Here is a 15,875-nt window from a genome sequence, read left to right as displayed (position 1 = left end):
ACTGCTTTTTATTTTTTGTCTTTGTGAAGCTTCAATGTTCGTAACTTTCATTACTAAATCAGTGCTAATGTTTATTCTTTCATAAGTTATTAACATTCTTCACGATTTTATTAACAGAATGTAAAAACAGTGTAAGGAAATATTCCAAATGTTTATTTTCCAAGTGAACGCTAAGATAGAAATATTAATCTGCTTTTTTTCAATGAAAATGTGGAAACTCTTAAGTTATTTTTACAGATCTTTCACAGATTCAATTTGTTTATAATCTTTCATTCAATAAAGTCAATAGGGTCGAAATTACAACGTGACAAATGATTTAGGTTTAGTCCTTATTCACAGAAATCTAACATTGCCCTTGTACAAATTTCTTTCGCTTTTGATGCAAGGATATAGAAATTAAGTTTTTGTATTGAGATTGTATAGCTACACAGAATATCTCCATTATCTGGTTGATTAATTTTGGGTAAAGTTAAAGACAATTTAATTGATTAGGTAACTTGGAAAGTTTACGGTCAACCTAACATGTTTTTTTTTATTTATTTAATCAACAAAAGTTCATACAAAAGCGGTTACTAGTTTTACTGTAACTGACAAATGTTTCCGATAGTATTTTTCAAAGATATACAATGTTTAAATTTTTCCGCCAGGAAGTTTCTAACAGTTTTCAACTCTTTCTTCGTGCTATGGTCGGAATTTTTATGGTGGCCATAGTGACTTCCTCAATGAAAATTTTGGTGTAAATATTCAATATTATACTTTTTTCTTCTAACTATACTCGTCGGGAGGGTAAATGTCAAAATGTAACTTCATAAAAGAAATTAATATACCTTAATTCTCTACGGTAAAAGGTGTTTACAGCGTTAAGACGATCGCCTCCAGATGATGACGTCTTGACTGAGCGCTGTGGCCTGGAACCTCAAGACGGTCTTGGCTAGTGCCGAGTGCCACCGAACGTGTTCGGAGGTTGCGTGTCAGTGTGTACTGCGATATTGAGAAGTGTGCTCCTGATCTATGACGTAAAATGGGTGATACAGAGGTGTTGGATTGTAATTAGAGAAGAGGTGTTGGATTGTAATTAGAGAAAAGGGCGTAAAGGTGGAAAAGGAAGTGAGAAGAACGTCCAAAATCTTTTAATGAAATGGGAGCATGGACCAACACATCTGTTCTTAAAAAAGGATTTGAAGGAAGAAAGCGAAGACTTCTACAAAGGATTGGTTACTCGAGTCAATAGGCTAGCTATCACGTGTTTATGTTTCTTTCAGTTTCATTTTTGTATTTCATGTCATGCATTAATTAACATACATTTTCATTTCAATCCGAATCTAATTTTATTCTAACTCTCCACTGGTTCTATCTTCCAAATGTAATGCAAAACCTGATGTTTAATAACTCTCCACTTGACCATTTATTTGGTTTTCGAATTTGTACTTAGCCTACTTTTCATTTCTAGGTGTTTGGACGTACCTCTTTTCTCAATTCAACACGTCTGTTTCTCAATTAAACCTGCCAATTTGTTTTTATTACAAACGTATTTCCATATAGAAAGGGTTCTTATGATCATGTCACTGCCACAAATATGGTGGTTTTCCTTTTCAACAGCCCGACCCTGTGGCCGAGTGGTTAGCACATCGCGCTGCGACGCCAAGGGTCCCGGGTTCGAATCCCGGTCGGGCTTGGTTGTTTGTGAATGTCCATTCATCAATTTCATCATTTCATCACTCATCCCCATCTTCGCAAATTAGCCAAGAGGCACAAAACGCGAAGTAAAATAAACTAAATCAAATCAAAAATCAAATCCTTTTCAACAGTTTTTCATCATTTTCTAGGAATTCCGTTTTTGGTACTTAGCCCGGTTTTCATTTGTACTCTACAGTTTTGGGTGCGACGGCGCTTGAGGTCATTTTGCACCCTTCAATATATAACTAACTAACTAACTCCCTAGCCTTCTTAAACCCGAAGGTTCATGGCTGCAGCAACACAGGCCTTCCATCTTTCCCTATCTTGAGCAAGTTCTATATACTTTTCTCCATCCCTACCGATTTCCCTTAGGTCCATCTCAACGTTGTCCCTCCTTCTTCGCCTTGGCCTTCCTACAGGTCTCTTACCATCAGGTTTCCCAACAAGAATCCTGTAAACTCCTCTTTCCTCTCCCATTTGTGCCACATGGCCTGCCCACCTAAGTCTTCTTGATTTAATTATTCTAATAATATCTGGACATGAATACAAATTATGTAGTTCTAAATTATGTAACCTTCTCCACTCAGCTGTCTCCTCATCCCTTTTAGGTCCAAAGATTTTCCTAAGGATCTCATTTTCAAATACTCTCAATTTGTGTTCCTCTTTCAATGTAAGGGACCAAGTTTCACATCCATATAATACTACAGGCAAAATTACGGTTTTGTATATTTTAACTTTTAGTTTCTTAGATATTAAACGAGAAGACAAAAGTTTATGAAGAGAGAAGTAACATGCATTTCCTGAATTAAGCCTACTTTTTATTTCCTCTTTAATATAATTTTCATTTGTTAATATTACTCCTAAGTATTTGAATTTGGAAACCGGTTCAAACGAGTTGTTATCAATAATTAGATTTTGATTATTACATAACACTTGGTTTGGTTTGAGTTGGTGTTTTAAGTCCACTTTGTTCACATTAAGGCTAATCGTGACTGGACCTACAGTTTAAAGTGGGATCCGAACCACTTGAGCCTCCACCGGGTATCGAACCCGGAACCCCTCGATTACAAGGCAATGACGCTACCACTGCGCCATCGAGAAGGCCCTACATAACACTTGGTTTCGGCCTGTAAGCATATATTTAGTTTTCTCTTTGTTAACTTCCAAACCTATCTCTTTAGCAGTTTTGAAAAATATTTTAGCCTTATTCTTAATTGTATTCACATCATCCCCCAGTATATTCGGGGAAATATTCCCTTATCTAAAATTCTGACTTAAGAGATTAAAACAAGGGATGTAAAAAGTCCCTTGGGAGTACCCAGATTGAAGAATGAAGGTGAACGCATACTTGCAGGCAGTTACAAGATCATAAGTAGCACTTTATTCAGAATGTTCCATTGGTGAGGGGGTTCCGAGACCAAAGTTATGAATTTTCCCCACACAAATATGCCTGCTCTAGGCAGTATAGTCTTTGATGATTCATACAGTATGTAACATTGTTATTCGTACACATAGAATTTCCGAGGAAAAAATGTCATATCTACTAGTAAATATAATCATTTTCATATGTACCTGGAAATTAATGTTAATGAAGGTTTCACCAACAAATGTCAATAAAAATGTATGTTCAAAGTGTATAAAGAGAGCATATAATTTGTGTGAAAAGAGAAAAACACGCTGTTTCATGAAACATTGTTATTCGTACAGGCAAGAATTTCAATCTTCCTCGCATACAGCGTGTACGATAGCTCATTGGTGACGTATTGAAGACTCAATATACATGTGACTAAGGTAGGGTATGCCATTGGCTAAGCTTCCGCGCTGGTTGAGCGCTATTCGGGCGATTTCGTGCAGTTTGCAACTTCGTACCAATTTTTAACATGCAGGCGCGCTCCCCGTCAAGCGGAATGCTGGCGTAGGTATTGTTGTAGGCCTATCGTCTATCTATCAGCGTGTTCGAAATGGGCAAGGTAAAGGAACTTAGTTCCGATCTGAAGGATGTTATTATAAATTTGGCCCTTAGAGGTTATTCGTTAAGAAAAATTGGACAAACATTCAATAAATCGCACTCCACAGTTCAATACATAGTAAATAAATTTAGAGAGGAAGGTTCAACACAGAATCTGCCAAGAAAACCAAAAGAGAGACGTTTGAATAAACGTGATGAACGCTTTATTTTAAAAAGAGTGCGAGAAAACCCCCGACTAAGTGTTCCTCAGTTACGACCGTTGCTGGCAGGATGATGTCCAACGTGCCTTGTGGAAGCATGGATATCAGATGCAAAATACCACGAAAGAGGCCGTATGTAAATAAGGTGAATCGCAGGAATAGACTTTCATTCGCGAAAGAGGACAAGGAATTTTTGGATAGTGTCATATGGTCAAACGAGTCAAAGATTAATATATACGGGTCAGATGGGATAAATAGGGTCTGGAGAAAATCAAATAAAGACAATAATCACATTAACACAGTTCCAACAGTTAAACAAGGTGGTGGGTCATTAATGATTTGGGGCTGTATGTCGTCCAAGGTGTTGGTACCGTCCAGTTTATTGATGATATCATGGATACATATGTCTATTTGGAAATATTGAAGAACAATGTAAAGCAGAGTGCCCAAAAAATGGACATGCCGCCTATCTGCAGATCTATCTACAGATTACAACTGTGACGTTTTTCCTACGCTTTTGTATTTTCGCGTGGAAAAGCATCACAATTCCTCATTTCTTCGTACGCCTTGCGTCTTGTTTGTTTTGGTTAATTATAATAGTCTCCGCTAGAGGTCTCCACTGACCTCTCGCCCCGTGCTCGCTTCTCCAGCTGAAGGCGATAACAGTTCCGATGCTTCAAGCTTCGCGATAACAACGACGTGACTTTGGTCACGGGTGAGAGAGAGCCTTCCAGTGTGTTGCATGGTTAAGTGTGCAAGTTTGCCTCGCGAGCGAGACTTAACCTCCTTTCTGACTTCATTTTTAGCACACACTTTTACGATATATTCTCTCTCCGATTTTGCACGATTCAACGCGAGGCAGAACTCGTTTTTTCCTGATTAACTTTATACGTGTAAATGGAAGGTTGCATTTGACGAATGTGTGAACTTTACCGTCGTCCAGTTTGATTTGGGTGTTTTCCCCGCAACTTGTGATAGGATCCAGATTTGTGACTGAGGATGGGTCTATGGACTTTTCTAGACGCGAAGCCAATGTTCTGATGACGGAACGTGAAGGAAGGCAGGACTTCTTTTGACCAGTCGCTCTTAGCGGTGTTGAAATTGACGTCTGGTACTTCATGTGCTACTAATGGAGGTATGTACAGTGTCGTCTTTTCCCCCCTCTATATTTCTGCAAAAAATCCAAAGATCGTGAACTGTGAAAGAGTGACGTATCTTTAACTTAATTGAGTCACTGGTTTAAACGAGTATAAAAGGACCAAAAAAAGAGGAACCGTCGAAAACACTAGTTGTTCTAAATTGCTATTAACGTACCTTATCTAATTAAGAATCAACGAGTAGGCTTATTGATTGTGTATCTACAATAACGCGAATGAATTTGCGGCATTTTGCCTGAACTATTAACGTTTACCAAGGCGTGCACGAGATACTTGACATGCACCATTGCGACTCCTTAAAATGTTGAAATATCAAATACACGAGGTTGGCACAAGTTAAATTGGGATACTGCGAGCATCAAATAGGAGTAGGGAGTATAGTATTACTTATTGTCAAAAGTGACGATATGTGGCAAAACTAGTCTGTTTATTGATAAATGGTAAATGTTTGAATTTCTTGGCATGTTAAGTTTTAAAATGGGCAATAAATGGGGTTCACTTGGAACTCGTGAGTTTTCTAGTAGTTGTTAGAATTTTGTAATATCCATAAATGTTTGTATATGTCCCGTTATGTCAAAAGGCAAATAAAAGAACGACAGTAACAATTGTTAGTATTGCAAGTGAGATAAGTTCTCAAAGGATACGTAGAACTAGATTGATACACGATAAGATTATTCTTCATGTTGTTGTTATTTGAGAAGTTAATTGTTCTTGTTCAAGATTGAGTATAATAAATTTGTAACTCAAAAGGATCTTCGATATCTGTATACTATTTTGTGCCTCACCCTTTTTGTTTATAAAATTTCGCGTAAAGGAAAAAAGACAAAGAACAAAAATTATTGTTGGTAAGAAAAAACTAGCGACAAAGGTATTGAGTGACGTAGATTACGTACATGTGTTTATATTAAGTTATTGTATATATTTTTTCTGAAATTGAAAGATCTTTTAACAACTGGTTAAGCCTGAGCGAAATTTTCCACCATGTTTTGTGATCTTTTTTTTTTTTTTTTTGCATGTAATTTCTTGATCGTGTGAATAATGGACGATAACTATTTTTCTTCTCTTTGAGTTCGCAAATTGGAATTATCGGTTCTCTTTTGAGACTGAGGGGGCAGCGCTAAACGCAGGCCGTAATCCTCAACAATTCGAATTTGTAACTGTTGGTTGTAGCTTAATTTTTAAGCGCGTACTTTAAATTGATCCCGGACCTTTTCACGCTTTCCACGAGTCCGTTTTGCCCCCCTTTTTCCATGTACTCAACCAGCAGGTCACAAATTTCCTGTTAGCCGAGCAGGTTATATTAATTTATACACCCCCTAATATCACAATTTTTTTTTTCCTTTACTGTCATTCATATTTTTTTTTTGGTGATATTGAAGTTACGATCATTTCGCTTCATAACCTTTTCTTGTTTAATAACTTCCCCTTTTGTTCTCCTCCCTTTTTTTTGTGTGTTCAACAAAATTATTTTTTTTGATAATAGTTACCCCCCTTTTTTTGATCATTGGCTTTTGCCTTTCATTATCTTACGGTATATCTTGATGTTGCATTCTTGCAATTATTCCGTACTTTGGTTATTATTCGCTTTTCTTTTGTTTTGGCTATTACCTATTGAACATTCTAGACATCTTTGTCGACGGATAAATATCATGTCGTCTCCCTTTCAAGGCCATTTGCATGGCGTTGGGTCAGCTTCTTTTCCCTTCCCGCCTGTAAATATACAACCGTCACCATTTTTACAGACCCCCAACTTACATACACCCAGAGAACTTTTGTTGCCTCCCGATTATTCATATATTACAAATTATATTAGATACACAACCGTTGTTGATCTTTTACGGGTATTACAACCGACGGATGGTTCAGATCCTGACAAGTTGTTTTATTTTTTGTTGAACCTCCATAAAATTTTCAAACTAAACCTCATAGATTTAGAATCTTTACTGTTGATGGCATTCACATCCACGCAAGGACTCCTTCGGGACACTTGGTATGATTCTCTTCACGAGAAATTCCCTTGGCCTATGTTTATACGTGTCATATGGTATCGCTTCGTTCCTTATTCCACGATGCAAGGGTTGTTAGATAAACATCTTCTTCGTTCTCAGCGAAGTGGTGAATTCCTCTCCACTTATTTGAATGACATCTATGAGGCTTATCATGTGTTACCCACCAATTGGCCTGAATCTAGTCTATTGGAATTTATGTTACTGAGTTTACAAGAGAGCACACGTTTGCATTTAATGGGCTTTGATCGACCGACTTCTATCGCTAATTTTATTTGTTTATCTAGGGAGATATGGCCCTTAGAGTTACGTCGATATGAACAACAACAGGAAAAATGTACGTTACATTCTATTGATTCTCGTCTTCCACAATCCTTACCAATCTTACCTGTCCTTTCTTCCTCTTCCCCTTCGTTGACTAATGTAAAGATCTCTGAAGATTTACCTTTTAAGGTCGTCCCACAGCAAAATTCTAACTTATCGCACATTGAATCTCATCCTGTTGACAGAGAACGACATTTGCCATCAGAGGTTACAACTATACCTCATATAGAACACCCTTTGACAATTATCGACAAGGTTATGCCTATCATACATGCCACCTTAAATTCTACACCGAGTCGTCTTTTGGTCGACTCTAGCAGCTCTGTGTCATTAATTGCGAGGGGATTTTTAGCTACCTTACGTCCCATACCACCTACTCTTCAAGATAATGTACGTACGTTGCAAACTGTTAATAATCAGTCTATCCACCTTAATTCACGTGTGATTTTGACGTTGAAATTACAGGGCTTGTCCTGGAAATGGACTTTTTGGATTTCCGAAACTTTACCGTTTCCTGTCATTCTTGGCTCTGATTTCTTTTCCCATTCAAAGGGTACTATTTCCTTTGATCGTTTAGTGGTTTCATTTCCTTATTCTACGGACTCCATTCCGTTCGCCTCTTCTGCACCTCCGGTCGAGAAACAAGATCAGGTACGCCTAGTTGACAAAGTTGATTGCTCTCCAGCTAATAACTTGTCGACCAACATTACCAGTTTATTACGGGAATACAATGATGTTGTGACATAACGTGTGGGTACTTGTACACTGGAACCTGTTTCAATTCCCTTAATCACTAATGTTCCTTTTCGCTCTAAACCATTCCAGTTAAACCCTACCCAAACAAACATTTTACGCCAACAAATCCAGGAGTTGTTGGACCAGGACATCATAGAGGAATGCGCCTCTCCTTACGCATCCCCGTGTTTCCTCGTTGATAAGAAGGACGGCGGTCATCGCCTTGTCGTAGTTACAAGCATCTTAATCGTCTTATTGCTTATGACAATTTCCCGCAAAGCCGTATAGATTTGATTTTCCAACACTTACAAGCTGCTAAAGTATTTTCTTGCTTAGATCTTTGCAAAAGTCTCCACCAACTAAGGCTAGATGAACCTAGCAAAGACTTAACGGCCTTTGTCACCTCATTCGGTCAATACCGGTATACCAGGGTTCCTTTTGGTATCAATCTTGGCACACAATTACTGACTCGTGCTTTGGACAAAATTTTGGGACCCTTTAAATTCAAATTCCTTGTGACATATGCTAATGATGTTTTGATCTTTAGCCCAGATGAAAAGACTCATTTGATTCATCTCAAATTGGTTTTGCAGGCCTTTCGCGAGGCTGGACTCACTGTAAACCCCGTAAAATCTAAATGGATGCAAACCGAAGTTAAATACTTAGGATATACACTATCTGGCCATTCGTCACCGGACACCTGGAACGAGTACTTTAATCCGGTTTCAGGCGTCCGTCAGTATCGTGTGGGGCCACCTTTCGCAGCAAGTACAGCCACAACCCTCTGAGGAAGACTGTCCACCAAATTGCGATAGGTTTCGACGGGAATCCTGCTCCATTCCTCTTGCAAAGCGGCGAACAACTCTTTAGTGTTTTTTGGGGGGGGTGGCCTGGCTCTCAACCGGCGCTCCAACTCGTCCCAAAGATGCTCATTCAGGTTGAGATCAGGACTTTGGGCGGGCCAATCAAGTTTTTGCACACCCATATCCTCGAACCACGTGTTGATCACACCTGCCGTATGACATGGGGCATTGTCGTGCTGAAACAGATAAGGACCACTACCGAATTGTGCCCACAATGTCGGTAGCGCAGAATTGTCCAGGATCGTTAGGTATGCATCTGCATTCATGTTTCCACGCACTAACACAAGGGGACCAAGACCATACCAGGAGAAGCATGACCACACCATGATGCTTCCACATGCCTTTGGTGGGGTGTCCGGTGACGAATGGCCAGATAGTGTATTTTACGTGAGGGGTAACTTGTTCTAGACCCCGACCGTATTTCCGCCATTCAAGATATGCCCTCTCCTAGAAATGTCAAAGCCGTTCAACGTGTTTTGGGACTATTGGGATATTATTCGCGTTTTATTCCATCCTATTCGGACCTTACCTCCTTCCTAACTGATAAAAAGAAAAAGGGTCTTCCCTTCACGTGGTCTGACGAAGATCAACAACAATTTGATAATCTCAAACACGTTTTTCTCAAACATACCGTCTTAGCTTTGCCCGATTTTTCACGGGAATTTGTTCTGCAATGCGATGCTTCAGGATTGGCTCTTGGCGCTACCCTGAACCAACGTATGCCAGATGGGTCCTTACGTCCTATTGCTTTCGCCTCTCGAAAACGGACAGACCTAGAACGTCGACAATCTATATACGAGGCTGAATGCTGTGCCATTGTTTACGGGTTCAAAAAGTTTGAAACATATTTAACCGAGAAGCATTTCACTCTTCAGACGGACAACCAAGCACTTTCATGGTTTTTACGCCATCCTGAGCAATACGGCAAGTTTGGTCGCTGGTTGCTTTACTTGTCACGCTTTTCTTACTCTGTTGAGCACATTGCTTCTCGTTTGAATCCTGTTGCGGATTGCTTATCACGAATGTATTCCCCTGATGAATTCCAGGTTTCTCCTCAACCCATCACCTCTCTTGCTTGTGCTGCTCCCAAATTTCAAATTATCCCTTTTAGTAATTCTGATATCCTTGACCTTCAGCATAAAGACTCTACTTTACTTCTCATCATTCAGAAATTACAAACGGGTCAATCATATAAACATTATGCTCTTTATAACGACTTACTTGTTTGGCAACCTCCACGTTCAAAATCTTCATTAGTAGTCGTTCCTCATACCCTACAACATCTTATTTGCCGTTACTATCATGATACCCCCGTGGGAGGTTCCCACTTGGGTGTTCAAAAATGTACCAAGAAAATAATGAATATATTTTGGTGGCCATCGTGTAAACAGGATATCAAGACATATGTTAAATCTTGTGATACATGTCAAAAAGCCAAATTGGCTATACGTAAACCTCCTGGTTTTTTGTCATCAGAAATCATCAAGCACCCTTGGCGGCGACTGTACATTGACCTTGTTGGTCCTTTGGTACGTTCATCAAAAGGGCATACATATATATTGGTGGTTGGTGATGCATTTTCTAAGTGGGTTTCCCTTTATCCTCTTCGAGGTCCCACATCCAACCACAGAGTAGAAAAACTTCGGTCTTTCTTTCTGGTGTTCGGAGCGCCGTGTGAATTGGTGTCTGACAATGCATCATATTTTCGATCTCGCTATTTCAATTCCTTTTTATTTGAGTCTCGAGTCAAACACATCTATACCAGCGCCTACTATCCTAATCCTTCACTCGCAGAACGTTTTAATCGTAATCTCAAGGCCTCCCTGATTGCATATCATACTGACGATCACACTAAATGGGATGTTCATTTGAATGCAATTTCTTTCGCATTCAATACTGCGGTACAGGATAGTATACAAACCACCCCAGCGCAGATTTTGTTTGGAAGAGACATCGATGGACCTATGAACTTCTTTTGGGAATTTAAATCCGATTCGGAATTGGCTGGTCCTCCTTCCACAGATCGTGCTAAATGTTGGGCACAAGCCTACCGTCATTTGCAGAAGGCATGGGTGAAAAGACGTAATAGATATGACCCTAACAGACAACCTTCCTCATTTAAGGTGGGAGATTTAGTTCTCTATAAAACCTTTCCCCAGAGTAACGCCTTCCAGAAGGTTACTGCGAAACTCCAGCAACGTTGGGCAGGTCCTGCTAAAGTTTTTAAGGTTTTGGGCCCCGTAACGGTTCTCTTGGTAGATCCGGAAACCGAAGTTTTCCTCCGGAAGGTCCACATTTCCCATATTAAACCATATTATCTCCGAGAGGAAGCTTCATCAGAAGTGGAGTTATCAGACTCTCACATGGCTTCACTTTTGTACCCTGCCACCCGAGTTCAGAATTCAAAGCATTCTTCACGTTCATTCCAGCCTTTTTATTGCAATTTTTGTCGTCGAACGGGACATTCCGATTCCCATTGTCGACGGCGCACTCCTTCTGCCCATTATACATCCCATGAGCCTGTTCCCCGCAGATAATACAGAGTATTGTGTCTATTTGGCTCAGGTTAGGTTTTTTTTCTCTCAGTGTATCTTGCTATTGTATTTCTATGAAACTATTGAAGAGTAATTATTCTGTAACATTTAATGATGTATATACATCCTTTTCAATGATTCATGTATTGTCGGTTTAATATCATGTTTTGGTGTCATATATTTTTTTGAATTTTGCCTTTTATTGCATATTAAATGTTGAGTCTCCATTTCATTGACAAGTATGTGTTATAGTGTATTTTTACCTGTATCTTTGATATATATATGTGAAGGAAGTTTGCCAAATTTTTTAACAACAATTTTGTAATTGATGCTCCTAATATTTATTATTTTCCCCTCCAATAGGTTTTCCTCGCCTCTATCCTATCCCTTTTTCTCCTCTTCTATTTCTTCTTCCTTTCTAATTCTCCTTTTTCTTTATTTTGCATGTTTTAGCGAGGGAACTTATGTGTCGAGTGTGCCACCTTGGAACTCATCGTTTTGGTGCATCAACTATCCAAAATACAACCAACATATTGTTATTTATCACTACATATTGGATAATTACAACGTTTTCCGCATTATTTATCAGAATTCTTTCGCCGCATAATCTTATAATGGACCTTCCTTTTTATATCATTGTTATTTGTATCAGGTATTTCTATGGCCAGTGTATGGTGAAATTGTGTGTTTCAAATTATGTAAATGTCCCCCCTCTTTCTTTTTGCGTGGATACTGTATTTTCTTACCATCATAAGAGGGTAAATCAATTCTCATTTAACATGTGTCATAAAATCATTTTGATTGCAATCGATCCATTATCTTCATGTTTCATTTTTCATGATTAATGTTATGCTATTATTTATTGCATTATTTAGCGTGTGTAACTTGTTTATACAAATGTCTAGTCAGGTTAAAGATTCTATTCTAGTTATTAAATTATTGTTTTGTGTATGCCACTATATATATAGATATTTATTGATACTGGTTTATCTAATGTCATATAGGATACATGAAGTTATTAATATCTTTGTGTTTTTCGCAATGGGTCTTTTCTATAGACCATTCATTACTTAGAAGGATATTAGATGCCCTCAGAAGGTGTTATTTGAATGTGGGTATAGGTTTTGTGCCTTTCTTTAAATTAGGGGTATGTTAATTATTCTAATATTGGTGCCTATTCTTCTTTTGCCACAAGGGGGAGTTTGTGACGTTTTTCCTACGCTTTTGTATTTTCGCGTGGAAAAGCATCACAATTCCTCATTTCTTCGTACGCCTTGCGTCTTGTTTGTTTTGGTTAATTATAATAGTCTCCGCTAGAGGTCTCCACTGACCTCTCGCCCCGTGCTCGCTTCTCCAGCTGAAGGCGATAACAGTTCCGATGCTTCAAGCTTCGCGATAACAACGACGTGACTTTGGTCACGGGTGAGAGAGAGCCTTCCAGTGTGTTGCATGGTTAAGTGTGCAAGTTTGCCTCGCGAGCGAGACTTAACCTCCTTTCTGACTTCATTTTTAGCACACACTTTTACGATATATTCTCTCTCCGATTTTGCACGATTCAACGCGAGGCAGAACTCGTTTTTTCCTGATTAACTTTATACGTGTAAATGGAAGGTTGCATTTGACGAATGTGTGAACTTTACCGTCGTCCAGTTTGATTTGGGTGTTTTCCCCGCAACTTGTGATAGGATCCAGATTTGTGACTGAGGATGGGTCTATGGACTTTTCTAGACGCGAAGCCAATGTTCTGATGACGGAACGTGAAGGAAGGCAGGACTTCTTTTGACCAGTCGCTCTTAGCGGTGTTGAAATTGACGTCTGGTACTTCATGTGCTACTAATGGAGGTATGTACAGTGTCGTCTTTTCCCCCCTCTATATTTCTGCAAAAAATCCAAAGATCGTGAACTGTGAAAGAGTGACGTATCTTTAACTTAATTGAGTCACTGGTTTAAACGAGTATAAAAGGACCAAAAAAAGAGGAACCGTCGAAAACACTAGTTGTTCTAAATTGCTATTAACGTACCTTATCTAATTAAGAATCAACGAGTAGGCTTATTGATTGTGTATCTACAATAACGCGAATGAATTTGCGGCATTTTGCCTGAACTATTAACGTTTACCAAGGCGTGCACGAGATACTTGACATGCACCATTGCGACTCCTTAAAATGTTGAAATATCAAATACACGAGGTTGGCACAAGTTAAATTGGGATACTGCGAGCATCAAATAGGAGTAGGGAGTATAGTATTACTTATTGTCAAAAGTGACGATATGTGGCAAAACTAGTCTGTTTATTGATAAATGGTAAATGTTTGAATTTCTTGGCATGTTAAGTTTTAAAATGGGCAATAAATGGGGTTCACTTGGAACTCGTGAGTTTTCTAGTAGTTGTTAGAATTTTGTAATATCCATAAATGTTTGTATATGTCCCGTTATGTCAAAAGGCAAATAAAAGAACGACAGTAACAATTGTTAGTATTGCAAGTGAGATAAGTTCTCAAAGGATACGTAGAACTAGATTGATACACGATAAGATTATTCTTCATGTTGTTGTTATTTGAGAAGTTAATTGTTCTTGTTCAAGATTGAGTATAATAAATTTGTAACTCAAAAGGATCTTCGATATCTGTATACTATTTTGTGCCTCACCCTTTTTGTTTATAAAATTTCGCGTAAAGGAAAAAAGACAAAGAACAAAAATTATTGTTGGTAAGAAAAAACTAGCGACAAAGGTATTGAGTGACGTAGATTACGTACATGTGTTTATATTAAGTTATTGTGTATATTTTTTCTGAAATTGAAAGATCTTTTAACAACTGGTTAAGCCTGAGCGAAATTTTCCACGATGTTTTGTGATCTCTTTTTTTTTTTTTGCATGTAATTTCTTGATCGTGTGAATAATGGACGATAACTATTTTCCTTCTCTTTGAGTTTGCAAATAGGAATTATCGGTTCTCTTTTGAGACTGAGGGGGCAGCGCTAAACGCAGGCCGTAATCCTCAACAATTCGAATTTGTAACTGTTGGTTGTAGCTTAATTTTTAAGCGCGTACTTTAAATTGATCCCGGACCTTTTCACGCTTTCCACGAGTCCGTTTTGCCTCCCTTTTTCCATGTACTCAACCAGCATGTCACACAACAAGACAATGACAGTAAGCATAAGGCGCGAGTTAACATGAATTGGCTAACATGGAATGTGCCAAAACTACTACAAGCACCAGCTCAAAGTCCAGACTTAAATCCCATTGAGCATTTATGGGCAAATTTGAAGAGGCGAGTCCAGAAAGCAGGCGTCAAGTCCAAACAAGAGTTGAAAACTGTTGTGCAAACCGAGTGGAATAAAATAAGCTCTGAAACATGTCTGAAACTGGTTAATTCTATGAACAACAGGTGCCAAGCAGTAATTAAAGCCAAAGGATACGCATCAAAGTATTAGAACTGTCAGTCAATTTGCTCTGAATATACTTTTTGTTTTACATTATTAAGTGTACGAATAGAAAAATTGTACAAAAAATGGCATGTTTCTCTTTCAGTTTCATTTAATTTATTATTGTCATTGATTATCCAGAATTTGGATAGGATTTTATGTTCCTAATGATATTAGTTATTGAATTGTAAAGAAACAATTTCAAAAGAGTGTATTTCCTTTCAGATATTAAAGCATTTTCTTTGAAAATCCGTGTGTACGAAAAAGAATGTCACATACTGTAAGTGGCAACACTTACCGGCAGTAACGAAACCTGATTGATTGATTTGCTTTATTCTACTTCGCTTTTTTTGTCACTTTTTGGATAATTTGCGAAGATGGGGATGAGTGATGATATGATGAAATTTATGAATGGACACTTACAAACATCCATGTCCAGGCCAAGATTCGAACACGGGACTTCTGGCGTCATAGAGCTATACGCTAACCACTCCGCCACGGGGGCGGCTAACTCTGATTGGCACCATGTTGCCAAATAGACTATCCCAAGTAGCAGGGCCAACGATGGAACTCCAAGCGATCGGTAGGTACTGTAGATGGCTGGGGATGCGGTGGATGACGTCAAAGGGATGCTTTCATCACTAAAATTCGATGAAATTACTAACATGCTGAATGATTTAGCATCCAAATATGATATGATCCCTCTACTGTAAACCTGGTTGTAGGCCTAATTATCTGCTCTCAAGGATTGAAACGCTAACCCCTGAGCCACCGAGACACGTTTCCCGCAGGTATCGAACGTTACGAATTCGTAGAGTAAGGATTGCCTGACGATAGTGTGCTCGCACATGTTGGCGTGAAAAATAGGTTCAGGATGAAGATAGAGAAGCGGGAAAATGCATTGTCATACTAACTAACTAACTAACTCCCTAGCCTTCTTAAACCCGAAGGTTCATGGCTGCAGCAACACAGGCCATCCATCTT

The 15,875-nt window shown here is 38.7% G+C and overlaps 1 protein-coding gene across 1 annotated transcript in view; it reads right to left on the bottom strand.

The window, feature by feature from the left end:
* The window catches only part of LOC145978183 (uncharacterized), a 29,254-nt gene extending 17,812 nt beyond the window's left edge, over nucleotides 1-11,442 (bottom strand). The window contains exon 1 of the mRNA XM_083110623.1: nucleotides 11,295-11,442. Within this exon, the coding sequence (XP_082966749.1) occupies nucleotides 11,295-11,442 (148 nt within the window). The remainder of the gene's footprint in view (nucleotides 1-11,294) is intronic.
* Nucleotides 11,443-15,875: the final 4,433 nt, after the last annotated feature.

Source organism: Lepisma saccharinum, chromosome 24, assembly GCF_977018435.1.
Source record: "Lepisma saccharinum chromosome 24, izLepSacc3.1, whole genome shotgun sequence".
Lineage (NCBI taxonomy): Eukaryota > Metazoa > Arthropoda > Insecta > Zygentoma > Lepismatidae > Lepisma > Lepisma saccharinum.
The sequence above is the reverse complement of the archived record's forward strand: the minus strand, read 5'-3'. Positions and strand labels throughout refer to the sequence as shown.